General features: G+C 41.9%; 1 protein-coding gene across 1 annotated transcript in view; it reads right to left on the bottom strand.

Moving 5' to 3' along the window:
* The window catches only part of Dnah9 (dynein axonemal heavy chain 9), a 316088-nt gene that overhangs the window by 151376 nt on the left and 151710 nt on the right, over positions 1-13002 (bottom strand). Inside the window, exons 39-41 of the mRNA XM_055594261.1 lie at positions 5438-5603; positions 3170-3272; positions 2423-2662 (exon numbers count right to left, since the gene is read on the bottom strand). Coding sequence (XP_055450236.1) covers positions 2423-2662; positions 3170-3272; positions 5438-5603 — 509 coding nt within the window. The remainder of the gene's footprint in view (positions 1-2422; positions 2663-3169; positions 3273-5437; positions 5604-13002) is intronic.

Raw genomic sequence — 13002 nt, 5'->3', positions numbered from 1 at the left:
AGAAGCCAGGCTGAGATACAGAGCCCAAGGAGTTGCCACTCAGCTGCTTGAGTTAGGCAAAGACAGGCCAGGAGAACAAGAGCGCCAGCCTCCATTCTGGCATCCCTCCCCTTTCTGGTTCTTCTTTGACTGCATCTATAATGCAAAACAAGGTTGAAGTAGAGTACCCCCTTTCTAGAAGTCATCTTGTGGCTCTAAATCACCTCCATGGGAGAGCTGAGCATTCTAGCTGGGACCTCATGTGTTATTGATTACCAGTCCTATGATCATGCTCAAGGAAACCCACAACTGTATCATTTTTAATAGAAATCGAGACATCTCTTTGGTTCCATGGGCACTGGTTCCTGAAGCCCCTTGACCAACATAATTCAAGGACTCTCAGGTGGTTATATAAAATGCAGTAGTATAAGCATATAGCCTGGGCAGGTCCTTCTGCATACTTTCAACCATGTTTAAATAATGGACAACAGCCAATGAAGTTGGTAAGGCCAACAGCTGTTACATAATACACTATTAGCGGAACATTCATCAGAAAGAAAAGTAACTGTTCTGTGCACAACCAAGTTTTCAAAGTATCTTAAATATGCAGTAGGTTGAATTCAGCTCTGTGGAAATCATGATTAGAGAAGGTTGACTGTAGTCAGTATTTTCCCTTCTATGGGGGTTGAAAGGATTAAATGAGTTAATGAGTTTAAAGGCTTAGTGCTCTGCTCAGCAAATATTATAAACGAAAGCAAAACCTTTCACAAGGGCATCTTCAGGTCTCAAATTATCTTGTAGTTTCATCTTTTACCTCCTTGCTACCCACCACCACTGTTCTCACTGAGCTGATCTAATATTTTGTTATTCTGTTAGTAACACCTTGTGCTTTCTCTCTCTTTCTCAGTATTCACATCCTTATTTGCTATCCAGTAACTTCTTCAAGTCTCTACTGAAAGGATGTGATAATCTCTGTCTTAGGGTTTCTACTGTTAAGGTAAAATTCCATGATCAAAAGCAACTCAGGGAGGAAAGGGTCTACTTCACCTTATAACTTGCCGGAGGGAGTCAGTATAGGAACTCAAGGCAGAAGACTGTAATCAGGCCATGGAGGAGTGCTTCTTGTAGGCTTGCTCCCCCTGGCTTGTTCAGCCTACTTTCTTATTCAACTAAGGGGCATCTGACCATGGATGGCATGGCCTACAGTGGGCTGGACCTCCAACATCAATGATTAATCAAGAAAATGCCTTTCAGAATTGCCCACAAGCCAATTTTATGAAGGTATTTTCTCAATTAAATATTTCCTCTTCCCACATACGTCTAGGTTTGTGTCAACTTGATAAAACCAATGAGAAAAACATCTATCCAAAGTATTGAGGTGAGGCATGAGTTTCAGGACGTCTAGATGATAAGACAAATGTCCAGGCAGTAGCCTAAGCAAGCTCTTCTGGTTAGGGGTGGTTGACCAGTTCTCCTTTAGTGCTGCCAATGAAGAGCAGTGTGAATTGGCCAAACATGCTTACCTCTTGCCTTTCATTCAGGAACTGCAGAGAGTAATACCTAGACTCAATCACGTTGCAGTGAGTTTAACCATGAGTTTGTGATGTAAGCAATGTCTCTTAACAAATGTTCAAAGCATGAGAGCTAATTGTAAGTACCAACTTTGTCATGGTCTGGGAGCCTCAGCACCACAGGCTTTAGATGGTAGTAGAGTTTTTGCTGTTGCTATTTTTGAGATAGGGTCTAACTATGTAGTCTAGTCTGGCCTTCATCTGGCTGTGACAGGTGGATCTCACGTTGGAGACTGGCCTAGACTATCTCTGAAACAGATTTGATAAGGAAATCATCCTGGAATTTGTAGGGCTGAGGCTTTGTTAGAAGATAGCAAATGACACTTTGGGGGCATTATCACATGGCTTCTAACTTGTATTGTTTGGGAGACATTCCTTTTCATCATGAAAACAATCATTACCACAAGTGATGAAGGGGATTTTACATAATTACTTTTCATCTTTCTCCCCCTCTTCTTTCCTCATTTTCTCATTTTTTTCTTTCCCTTTTCCTTATTACTTTCCTTATTACTTTCCCTTCTCTTATTACTCTTTCTTATTATCTCTTCTTTCTACTTTCTTGCCAATCTTCTCCCATTTTCTTTCCAGTAGACTAAAATAGTAATATAGCATTGTCTCCCCAATACTGAGTCTTGGAACAAAGGAACCAACTGAGAGATGTCTTCCTTTTACTGAGAAAAAGTGTAGTTTTAAAATGAATCTTTATTTTGTTGAAGTCTTCCTTATGGAGCCCATGATATTCTTTACCTATTTATGATCACAATTCCATAAAATTTATGTCTGTGTTGAGAGGGATTTACCATTTACCATTTTTATTAAGAATAGGAGCCTATGAATTGTCTTTAAGATTTCACAGTATCTCATGAACTTACCTGGAAAATATTGGCAAAATCTCTGAGATTGAAGATATAGTGAAATTTGATTGCTGTGGGCAGGAATGTGGTGGCAATTTTCTGGTGGAAGGTGACAGCCATGTTGATCAGAGGAGAAATAGATTTCTGAAGGGTGTTTGGGAAGTTTCCAAGCTTAAGGTGATGGGTCAGGATGGTGCTATAGATGGAAGAGAGGGCATCAGCCCCTGGGAAGGAGAGGACAAACACACTGAAGTGACGCTGCAGGAGAAAACAAGGCACATGGGACAGGAGTAAGCCAGATATCATTTATCACCCAGTAAAGCTCACTGCTCTAGACTAAGGATAGTAATCAAAGATTTGGTATAAAACTTAGTTTTGGACACTGAACCCAAAGTGACTGGAAGAATTGTGGCATTGAAGCTTTTGTCAAAGATATTACATGGGATAGTGAGAAAATAATCCTAGTCCAAATCTAAGTTGTCACTGTGTGTCTGTATGCTCCTGGAAGCCATCCCATTGATCAGAAGTCTTTTGACATTAAGAATGAGGGAGTCAAGTTATGTGAACTCTGGATTCCCTCTAGCTCTGGATTCTTGTGACACTGAGTGTAGGGGTTTCTTTCTCATCCTAAGGATGCAAGTTGGTTTGCCACTTTGTTAGGCCGGGCAGGGGAAAGTCCAGTTACCGCTAATAGTCAGAGGGATTTAACACTGATAGATAGCATTACAACTCAGAAGTATGACCCTACGGAGGCCCCTTCTGTACCTGAAGCCTTGGGTTGATGGTAAAGCTTCCCGCAGTGGGGTTCATACAGGAAATGTACTGTACGTTCATGATCTCCTTTAGGGACAGCTTGTTCCGATCATACCTGAAATAGATGCCTCCAGTGAGCCACCTGTGGTGGTATACATCTATAACCCAAGCACTCAGGAGGTAGAAATCTATGAGTATGAGGGCATCTTGGGTCACAAAGAGGCATTCTGTCTCTAAATAAAAACCAACAAGCAAACATGTAGTGAGAGCTGAGGGAGGTACTACTTCCTCAAGGTGAAGCAGAATAATTTCTAAGATTCATATGTTTGGTTGTGTCTTGCTTACTTTTCTGTTATGATCAAGGAAACTTATAAAAGAAAGTGTTTAACTTGGCTTATAAGTTCAGAGGGTTAGAGTTCATGAGAAGGAACAAAGTCCAAAGAGAAGGAACAGCTGAGAATTCACATCTTGACCCACAGCCTGTGGCAGTGAGAGTGCATGAAGAATCACATGTGTCTTTTGAAATTCTGAAGCCCAGTGGCCCGCCTCCTCTAACAGAGCCATACCTCTTAATCCTTTCCTAAACAGTTCCACCTTCTGGGGACCAAGCATTGGAACATATGAGCCTACGGGAAACATTCTTATTCAAGTCACCATAGGTGACTACATTTTTTAAAAGTAGAAGCGTAGACTTACTAACAGACTGAGAAGAAACAATAGTCCAAGACAAAATTATGAGAAACCCAGTATCTATTGAAATAGCCCAGGAGGACAGAATACAGAGGAGGACTGACAGACAGAAGAAAATCAGGGGGATGTGGCTGCCCAGAAAGCCAGGGAAGCTAGCACTCTTATATTAGCATTGTAGAGAGAAGAAAGACTTTTCCCCAACAGGGTCTCTTGGATCCCACAGTAACAATAGTTAGTAGGTTTGCAGGAACTTTTCAGAAGTGGGGGGCAGGAATCAAAGAGGAATGCATTGAGGAGTGGGTTAGAAGCCAAGCAGGAAGCAAGGACAGAGAGGGAAATTTAGTTATGCACTTATACACAGAAGAAAGAGAGACTAGCCACCGGAAAAATGATTTTTTACACACTAAAGTTTCAATGACATGGAGGAGCCGACAAGGAGATAGGGACTAGCAAATGCAGAGTTAAGGAGCAGGAGACAGTGCATGGGAGTTATGCTTTAGGCAAGAGGTCATGAGAGGCTGGGACACAGGGCTCACAGGTGGTGAGCACGTTGTACAGAGGCAAGATCTGACTTGCTGTTAGTTTCCTCAAAGTAAACCAAGTCATGAGCCTTGGTGCATTGGGAAGTTGAGGAGAGAGAAGAAGGTCTAAGGCAGGTATTTCAGAGAAAGTACACGGCGGGGGGAGAGCAATAGGGTAGGATTTTCATCAAGTCTCTACTTCCTACTTAAGAAGTGCAACCATGAAGCAAAGTTAACCTTCCTTTAGTGTGTGTTGGCTCAAATCCTAATGTGGAGACTGTGGTTAAGATGCTCATGGCAGTTGTAAGGATTGAGAAGTAACTCAAGTTGGCATCTTCACTATGATCTCTCTCTCTGTCTCTCTCTCTCTCTCATTTCTCTCTTGAACCCTCCACCCTATCCTTATGGAAGGAAGAAGGGGAGCCAGATACATTTCAGATCATTGACCTTTCCCTGTAGACCGTATAGACTGTCTTCTATTAAAAACTAGGCCATTTAAGAGAAACTACGACTCTGCATTTGCTCTGAGGACATTGAACCCATGCAAATCATCTGGGAGTATGTCTGCTACTATCAGAGCACCTCTGTAGGAGGCAACAGCAAAGTTAAGTGGGGACTTCAACTCTGTGGCTAGATGGAGTCTCAGAAGATAAAATTTTGAAATAATGTTCTGTTTCTAAAATCACATATCATAGCTTTATGTTTGAAAAATACTAACAGTGCATAGTGTGCAGTTCGGTATGTTTTCATAAATGTGTATACCATATAGCCAATAAAATCCAAAGTTGCTTTTCCATCCTGTGTCCACTCTTCCAATACACCCATCCTTCCCAATCTCCATAGCTCATGAAAATGAGTCCTGCAGAAAACTCTACCTTCTCTCTTGGGTGAGAACTCAGAACCCTTTGACTTGGGAGTGCTGTCTGAGAGAGTACCCCAAGAAGCACAGAAGCCTCCAAGGGATGGGCTTTGCTCTGGGCTCCTCTTGTGGTGTCAGAGCTGAATGACGTTGTTCATCGTGGTACCCAGTGAACTGAGCATCCTGAAACCCTCCTACAGGGACACTTACCAGTGGCCATAGTCTAGGTGCTGCCTGATGACAGTGTGGGGCTGTACTGTCCCATAGGCATCCACCTCAGGCATGTTCATGTCATCAATGAAATAGATGAGTCTCCTGTTGCCTGGAGGACCATAATTCCTGCCAGCTTTCTTTTCTAGAGGTTTCTCCAGGACAGCTGAGGAGAGAGCCAGTTAGTTAGGGAAGGAAGGTGGACCTCAGGGGTGAATACTGAGGCAGCACAAAAGTTCCGGACAAGGTAAGGTGACGTCTCACGTAAGCGCACATAGCAACTATCACGCTGTTAGGTTAGTCATGCTATAGGACCAGAAGAGATCTGCAGTGACCAGGCTGCAATGGTTGCCACTACCCACTGGGCACTACGCATCTCACTCTATGTGTTGTTAGGTTGTTGGGAGTGTTTATTGCCTCATGTGATTCTTACAACACAGGATGTTGAAACAGATCACATTCCATTTCAGAGCTAAGGGTGTCAAGGCACAGAGTGCTGAGCAGCATTACTAAGGGAGGGCCAGAGTGCAGAGTTATTAAGCCTCAAAGCCCATGCACCCGCCATACTTGTGGTTCCCAGGTTTTGTTGTTTATAGGTTAGAGACTGAAGATGCACTCACAGCCACCAGCCTGGATCTTTGTCCCCAAGGAAATCTACACAGAACTGGACCCAGTAGACCTTCCCACTATGCTCAAGACAAAAAGGGGACTAATGGCTGTGGCTTCTATCCAGGACTCAGCTGGGGGCCCCTTCTGACTCTGAAAGCTGAAGGAGAAATCACTGGATATTTTGTCAAAAATCTTTGCAGCGCTCATCTCCTGGGGTTCATCATGAGTGAGGGTGGAAAAACAGCCTCAGAGCATGTCTGAGAACATCCATCAACATCCCTGCCTGCCTTCAGTCCCAAGCCCCCTATTGGTGAGGCACTGTGACACTCTCCCAGGCTCATCTCTTCATTATCAAGCCAGAGGGAAGGAATCAGACACACAGCTTCCAGCCTGATGAGGCTTGTTGAGAACAAACTTAAGTAATAGGGTAGAGAGTCAGGAGTTACTTTTTTTTCTAGCAAAGCAATTAAATATTTATGGATTGCAAGAGCCAACACTTTCTTATTACATCTGGGAGCCCTAAGAACCATCTGATTTCTTCTCCTGAAAAACAAGTTTGTAAACAAGGAGAATGTGTCAACAGACAAGGAAGGTGACAGATAGAAAGACAAGTTCCTTCAAGATGCTTGAATATTCTAATTTCCTGGGCCCAAGTTAAATTAAGTGTTTCAAATAGGAATTAAATTTAAATTTAATTAGCATGCAATTAACATACACTATCAACCAATTAATCACCCAACACCTTATTCTTCCCCCCAAAGAAATAACAACTATATATGAGATCTGTCAAAATGAAATATAATTAATGGGCTGCCAAGGACACACTTTGAAAACAGTCCTGCTAATGGGAAGCATCTCCTTAGGAATGCTTGTTTCTCCACCTCCCAAGGCAATGGTATTCAAATCAACCCCTTGAATTAAGCAGACCCTGTAATTTGGGTTGATTAAGCTCTTTAGACATCTACAGGATGGTGGAGAAGAAAAGCACCCCAGTTAGCAAGAAGTGGCCTTGGAGAGTGCTGGATTGTCTCAAATGGAATATGTGAAGTTCTCCTGAGAAAAGAAAGAAAGAAAGAAAGAAAGAAAGAAAGAAAGAAAGAAAGAAAGAAAGAAAGAAAGAAAGAAAGAAAGGCATTGTCCTATGCCTTGCGGACCTCAATCTGCTTCTGCTCACCTCTAAGGGGGAATGACACTGATAGGGTAAAAGGAACTTTTATTTGCCTGTTTCAATTGTTATCTCAGAAGATTACTGCCTCTGTCTGTGAACCTAGGCCTAATTCTGGGAGCTTTTTGCTTCCATACAATCTAATCTAGGTCTAGAATGTTTTCAGCCTCTAAGACTTACTGCTTAATAAGATCACCCTTCGTTGCTCTTATTGAGCTCTGGGCCAGCTAGTCTAACTCAGCTGTTCTGGCTCAAACTTCTCTCCCAGCTGACTTTTCCAATCTGGCTTTTCTCTCGGACTCTGAATTGCTCTGCTTGGCCTCAAACTAACTCAAGCAATCTGCTCTAATCCCCTGGATTCTCATTCTCTGGCTTGTTCCATCTTCATGTGTGGTTCTCTGCAACCTGTCTATTACTGTCCTGATAAAACTACTTCCTCTCTCTGCGTTGCCCTTAAGTAGCTTCCTTTTCCTCTCCTTGTGAGAGCTGGGCTTATTCTATTCTGTCAAATCTTTCTGTGATTCACCACTTTTTCTGCCACTCAATTAGACATCACTTTCAAACAAGGATGCTTCCTTCTACAAACTATCTTTACCTCCATTGTTTGGAGTTAAAGGTGTATACTACCATGCCTGGACCTATGCTTTTCTTTACCTGAAACTTGCTCTATGGTAGGCTGGCTTTGAACTCAAATGTGTTTGCTTCTGTTTTTTGTATTAAATGTGTGTTTGTATTCCAGCAGGCTCACACAGACCTAGAAGGTCTTTGGATGTGATCTCTTGCCAGAGCAGCCATATTCTAAATTAAAATTCATCTACAGAGTGGTGCTTCTGTGTCCAGGTCAGCCTGAGGAGTGGGTGTGGCTTAAGTTTGAGGGACTCTGTGGGATACTGATGTTGCAAGACAAACAGCAGTAATGGAAGCAACCTTCTCTGACCATTTCTGGTTGAGTTCTGACCTTTCACACACAGGTCTGAGTTCCGCCCACCTCATGAGTGCATTGTCAAACTCTTGAGACCTGTGTAGACTGGCACAGTTCAGTCTGTGGCCTCAGAGAGCAGTGCTGGCTTCTATGTGAGGACCATTTCAGTATTCCTGGGGCTGCAATCTTTGCGCTCCGGCTCTCATGTGGCAATTGCAATGCTACCTCCACTGGTCATCTTGATTTCCTCCTCCACTCTCTTCACTATTCTCTCAAAAGAGACAGGGGAACCCTTGTGTGAAGAAGATCGTGTCAGTGCCCTGCATAAGCCCTCCATGGCATCTCACGTCAAGCTGCGTAAGTCTTCGCTCTGCACCAGCCTCCGGTTTCTGATACAATCACCATTCATTGCCCCAGAGTCTTGCTCTGGCTATTTCCTATGCCTTTCGTCCCCGTTCACTCAGATATGCCCCCTGTCCAGTAACACTTTCCTGGTACTCTAAATTTGAGTTCCTCACATCTTTTCCATACTTCTGTTGAATTTTTTTTTTTTTTGCAATACTCATCATTACTTAATGTGTTTTGTTATATATTATTTATCGTGTTTGTTATCTCACCTGCTCATTCCATAGGAGAATCTGAACTCCTGAGGACAGGGATTATTTTGGTTTTCTAGCACATTCTTTAGCACACAGAAGAGCACTTAGGAATGGATTATTCAGTTGAGGGATGAATGAATATGTTATAACAAGCCCCGAGAGGCAGCAAAAGCAAGTCTTTTCTCTATACTGGAATTATAGGCACAGAAATTAAAGGCAAGGCAGGTTAAGCTCCTTATGGAAACCAAAATCTAGACCTTCAGTATCAACCCCAATGCTTTTTTCCTTACTGGATATAGGAGTGACTTTTCTCGTTAGTATAACAAACTACCCAGTGAAAACAACTTAAGTCTATCATGGCAAAGGGGTCAGGAAATAGTTGGTCCATTGCAGTTGTCTTCAGGAAGCAGGGAGAGATGAATCTGCTTCATCCTTTTATTCAGGCCAAGACCCAAGCTGTTGGAATAGTGCCTTTTTGATTGAAGGTAGGTTGTCCTACCTTAGTTAATTAACTCTAGAGAATCGCTTACAGATATGTCTAGATGTTTGTGTCTCTGGTAATCCTATATTATGGCAATTTGACAATAAATATTAACTATCACACTGGGTGACTGACCCCTTGTGCCTTTGGTCTCAGCCTCTCTGGGCTGTTCTTGACCATTCTGGTCCTCCAATATCTAGATTCTAGAGTAGTACATTCATGCACCCATATGGTATGCCAGGGACCCGCTGCAGCGGGCAGTTGGCCTGCACTGTGTACCAACTCCTCTTAGAGCCCTCAACAAATTCTCTTTACCTCTCAAAGTTTTGTTAGGGGAGAAGACCGAGCTTTAGATAAATCAAGAGGTTTTCTCCAAGATCAGATGACTACAAAGAGGCAAAGCAAGGGCTTCATCCCAAGTCTTCCAGGTTGTAGACTCTCAGGAAACCACAGCTACCAAGCACGTCTGTGCAGGGCCTCCAATCTGCTTTCTGCCTTTAGAAATTCTCAGCACATTGCCTGTTCCATATTTTTTATAGATAGCATTAATTATTAAGCATGACTTCCCTTGCAATCTCATGATTTGTGTACTTGCGTTTGAACTATTTTCCTTTCAGATTATTTAAGTTTTTCATATGTTAAGACTTTTTGGTTGTATCTGTAAGGCCTTTTGATGTATTCTTTCAAGAAATAGCTTGCTTTGCATGACTATAAAAATCATACATATTCATTCTGGAAAGATTAGAATGCATGAAAATTCACAGTGATGAAAGTGACAATTGGCCAGAACTCTATCAACCGAGCAGTTAGCAGTTCTTTCAACATTCTTAGGTTCTGTACTTTATTTGAGATACTTGTTTCTATTAGATTTTTTAATCTATACAAAACTGTAATTGTTGTGAACATATTGCTTATATATATTTCAGTTTTTATGTAATATGCTATGTAATTCTTATTTTCACCTCTTTTGGCAATAGAGTTTCACTATAAATACAGGCCTGCCTTAAACTAATGATCCCCCTGCCTCAGTCTCAGGAGGGCCGGGATTGCAGATGTGAGCCATCACGCTTGGCTCTAAGGCAAATTTCTCCTTCTGTAATAAGGATCCCTTCTGAAACACAATTTCAAGGGCTCTGGTACATTTTTTAATCTATGGAGTACCTTCCCTGTTGTCTGAAGGTGGGCTTTACAGTTTCATTGTGCTTTGAACCACCTACAGTCCCACGCAGAAGTCTTGCTCACTAAAGGACGGATTGTGCCTGACCTCGCATTAGTTTGTGCTATGTACTTTGCAGAAGACACTGAGCGAAACGGAGCTCTCTACCTAACCATGTAAGCACGCCACTCCTTTGAGATAGGGACTTGAGTAGATCTTTGAAGGTAACCGGTAACCTTGAGTTTTTATTTTTACTTTTTAAACTCACTTTGCATCCTGGTTGTAGCCCCAACTCCTCCTCCCCTCCCAGTCCCACCCCTCCCTTCCCCCTCCATTGCTGTAACCTTAAGTTTTAATGATCAGGTTACACAGACTCATCTTACGCTTCCAGACCTCTGAGCTCTTCTCTATTCATGTAATTAAGGCTCTCAAGCATTTGTTGAACTAATAATGCAAGTTGCAGTTGGATGACGAGAGAATGCAGGGTTGAGCATGAGCATGAAGGATTGAGGAATGAGCGTGAAGTGTAGCCAGCTCCTTCTGAGGCCAAAGGACTCTACCAAGTTCTTCACTGCCCCATTCCATCTTGATCAGACTGTGGTCCTTTGCAAATTGTGTATATATATATATATATATATATATATATATATATATATATATATATAACCTCACATCTTCAGAAAGAATGAGAAGAGAGCAAAAGTAGGAGAGACAGAAACAGATCTTTTAAAACAAAACCCAAAATAGGACCATGAAATGATTTGGAAAGAGACATGACTTATTTGTGATAGGAATCTGACACAGTTATAATAATCCATAGCACTTATCTCACATTGACCTTTATGAACCTTTGTTTGAAAGCTCAGAGCCAACTTTATGTTTAACTCCAGTAACCACAACTTCTCAGGGTAGCAGTATAATTTCACCTCTTCTAAATGAAAATTTGTCCTAAATGAAAACAAATTCTTTGAGGTGTAGGTCATAATGACTCACAGAAGAAATACAAGGATACACAATGGTCTTCAACAAAGAAGATATTAAAATAAAGCTAAAATGAGCTTTCATCATAGTGACCCTCCACAGAACCCAAGGATGAACTGTTAGATTGTTGTTCGGCAGAGGGAAGAAAAGCCATACTTCTGGGTCTATGGAGAAGCTTATTGGACAAAGAACAGAGACCTCAGCCTGAGCTGCAGCACTGCCAACTGGCTGTGCATGGAACACAGAGCATTTTGTTAAAGTATAGAGGAAGGTCCTGCTATAGTCACAGTCAAAGAGAAAGAGATGAGCACAGTCCAGGTATCCTGCTATGGAACTTAAGATGGATGCCTCACAGCATATAAAAGGCTGTATGGTTCGATAAAAAACAAGCAACTTTGCTATTAACTCTGACTTTGACAGAAAACACATTTAAAAGCAAAAGTTTTGCGTGCTCATCTTATGGGAAAGAAAATTATCATCAGAGCTGTGATCACCATGGCTCCCAACTTTATTCTCTTTTGATCCTTTTCAGCCGGGCTGGCTATAACTGTGAAGAGTGAGACACAAGCAAAACCTATGAAGTTCCTGAGTGTTTCATCCATCCATCCATTTATCTATGCACCTATCCACATCCATCTATACAAGATGTATCCCCAGCTGCCTTCCAACTTTTGATTCACCAGCTGCAGCATCCCAAAACTAGGATTACAAGTGTGTACCACCATGTCCCTTCTTTGCCTGTTTAGAATGAAAATACAAGGGATGACGCAGAAGCCATTTTGTCATCTTAAAAGATCAGTCAAGAGAATAAGAAATATTTTAACACTGGTATCATTAAACAACTGCTCTAGAGTTTGTAACTATTTACCTTTGGACTGCAGTGTGTGTATGTGTGTGTGTGTGTGTGTGTGTGTGTGTGTGTGTGTGTGTGTGTGGTTTCTATGTTACCATCATTTGGTTTTCTGCTGCTTATAGCCAAAAGCATTACCAACGAGGTATTACAGGATGGGCTGGGGAATTAAATAAACTAAAGGGATGGGGATGGAGCTCTTAGCACAAGGCTGACTACATTAACATTGAATTTATGTTGTCTATACAGCTATGTGAGCTGTGGGAATGCCTGAAGCACATTCCTCATTTGCATTTCAGTCAGTTCCAAGAGGACTCAATGGAGACTCCAGAACTGGATGCCTTGAGAGAGAAGAGAGGCAGGTACAGCCAGCAGCTGTCTCCTCTAAACACGAGCTTCTGATGTGGAAGAAAAAAAATCATCCACTGGGCTAGAACAATGTGTGAGCTGCAAAATGTCCCTGAGCTCCCTTGGGGTTGACCTGTAAGGTAGGGATATTCCTTATTTCAAAGCAAGAGCATTTCCTCTAAAAATATTAGCTTATTTTTCTTCAGGATATTTTTTATTTGGCTTCTTTGCTAAGTAAGAAAAATTTGTTTATGCTTTTTTTGATTCTGGCAGCTGTGGCTTAAGAAGGATGGTATGATACACAGTCTTAACTTTGAGAAGCATTTTTGTTAATATTATTATGATAACAGATTCCCACTACTAAGCACTTGTGTGTGAGGAATCAACTGGAGTGTTTTACAAGTTTTATCTCACTATGATTGGCCTGCTCTTTGATCACTTCCCCCTAGGGGGG

This window comes from Psammomys obesus, unplaced genomic scaffold (assembly GCF_907164565.1).
Source record: "Psammomys obesus unplaced genomic scaffold, mPsaObe1.curated_primary_1811, whole genome shotgun sequence".
Classification (NCBI taxonomy): Eukaryota; Metazoa; Chordata; class Mammalia; order Rodentia; family Muridae; genus Psammomys; species Psammomys obesus.
This window is presented reverse-complemented; position numbering and strand designations above follow the sequence as displayed.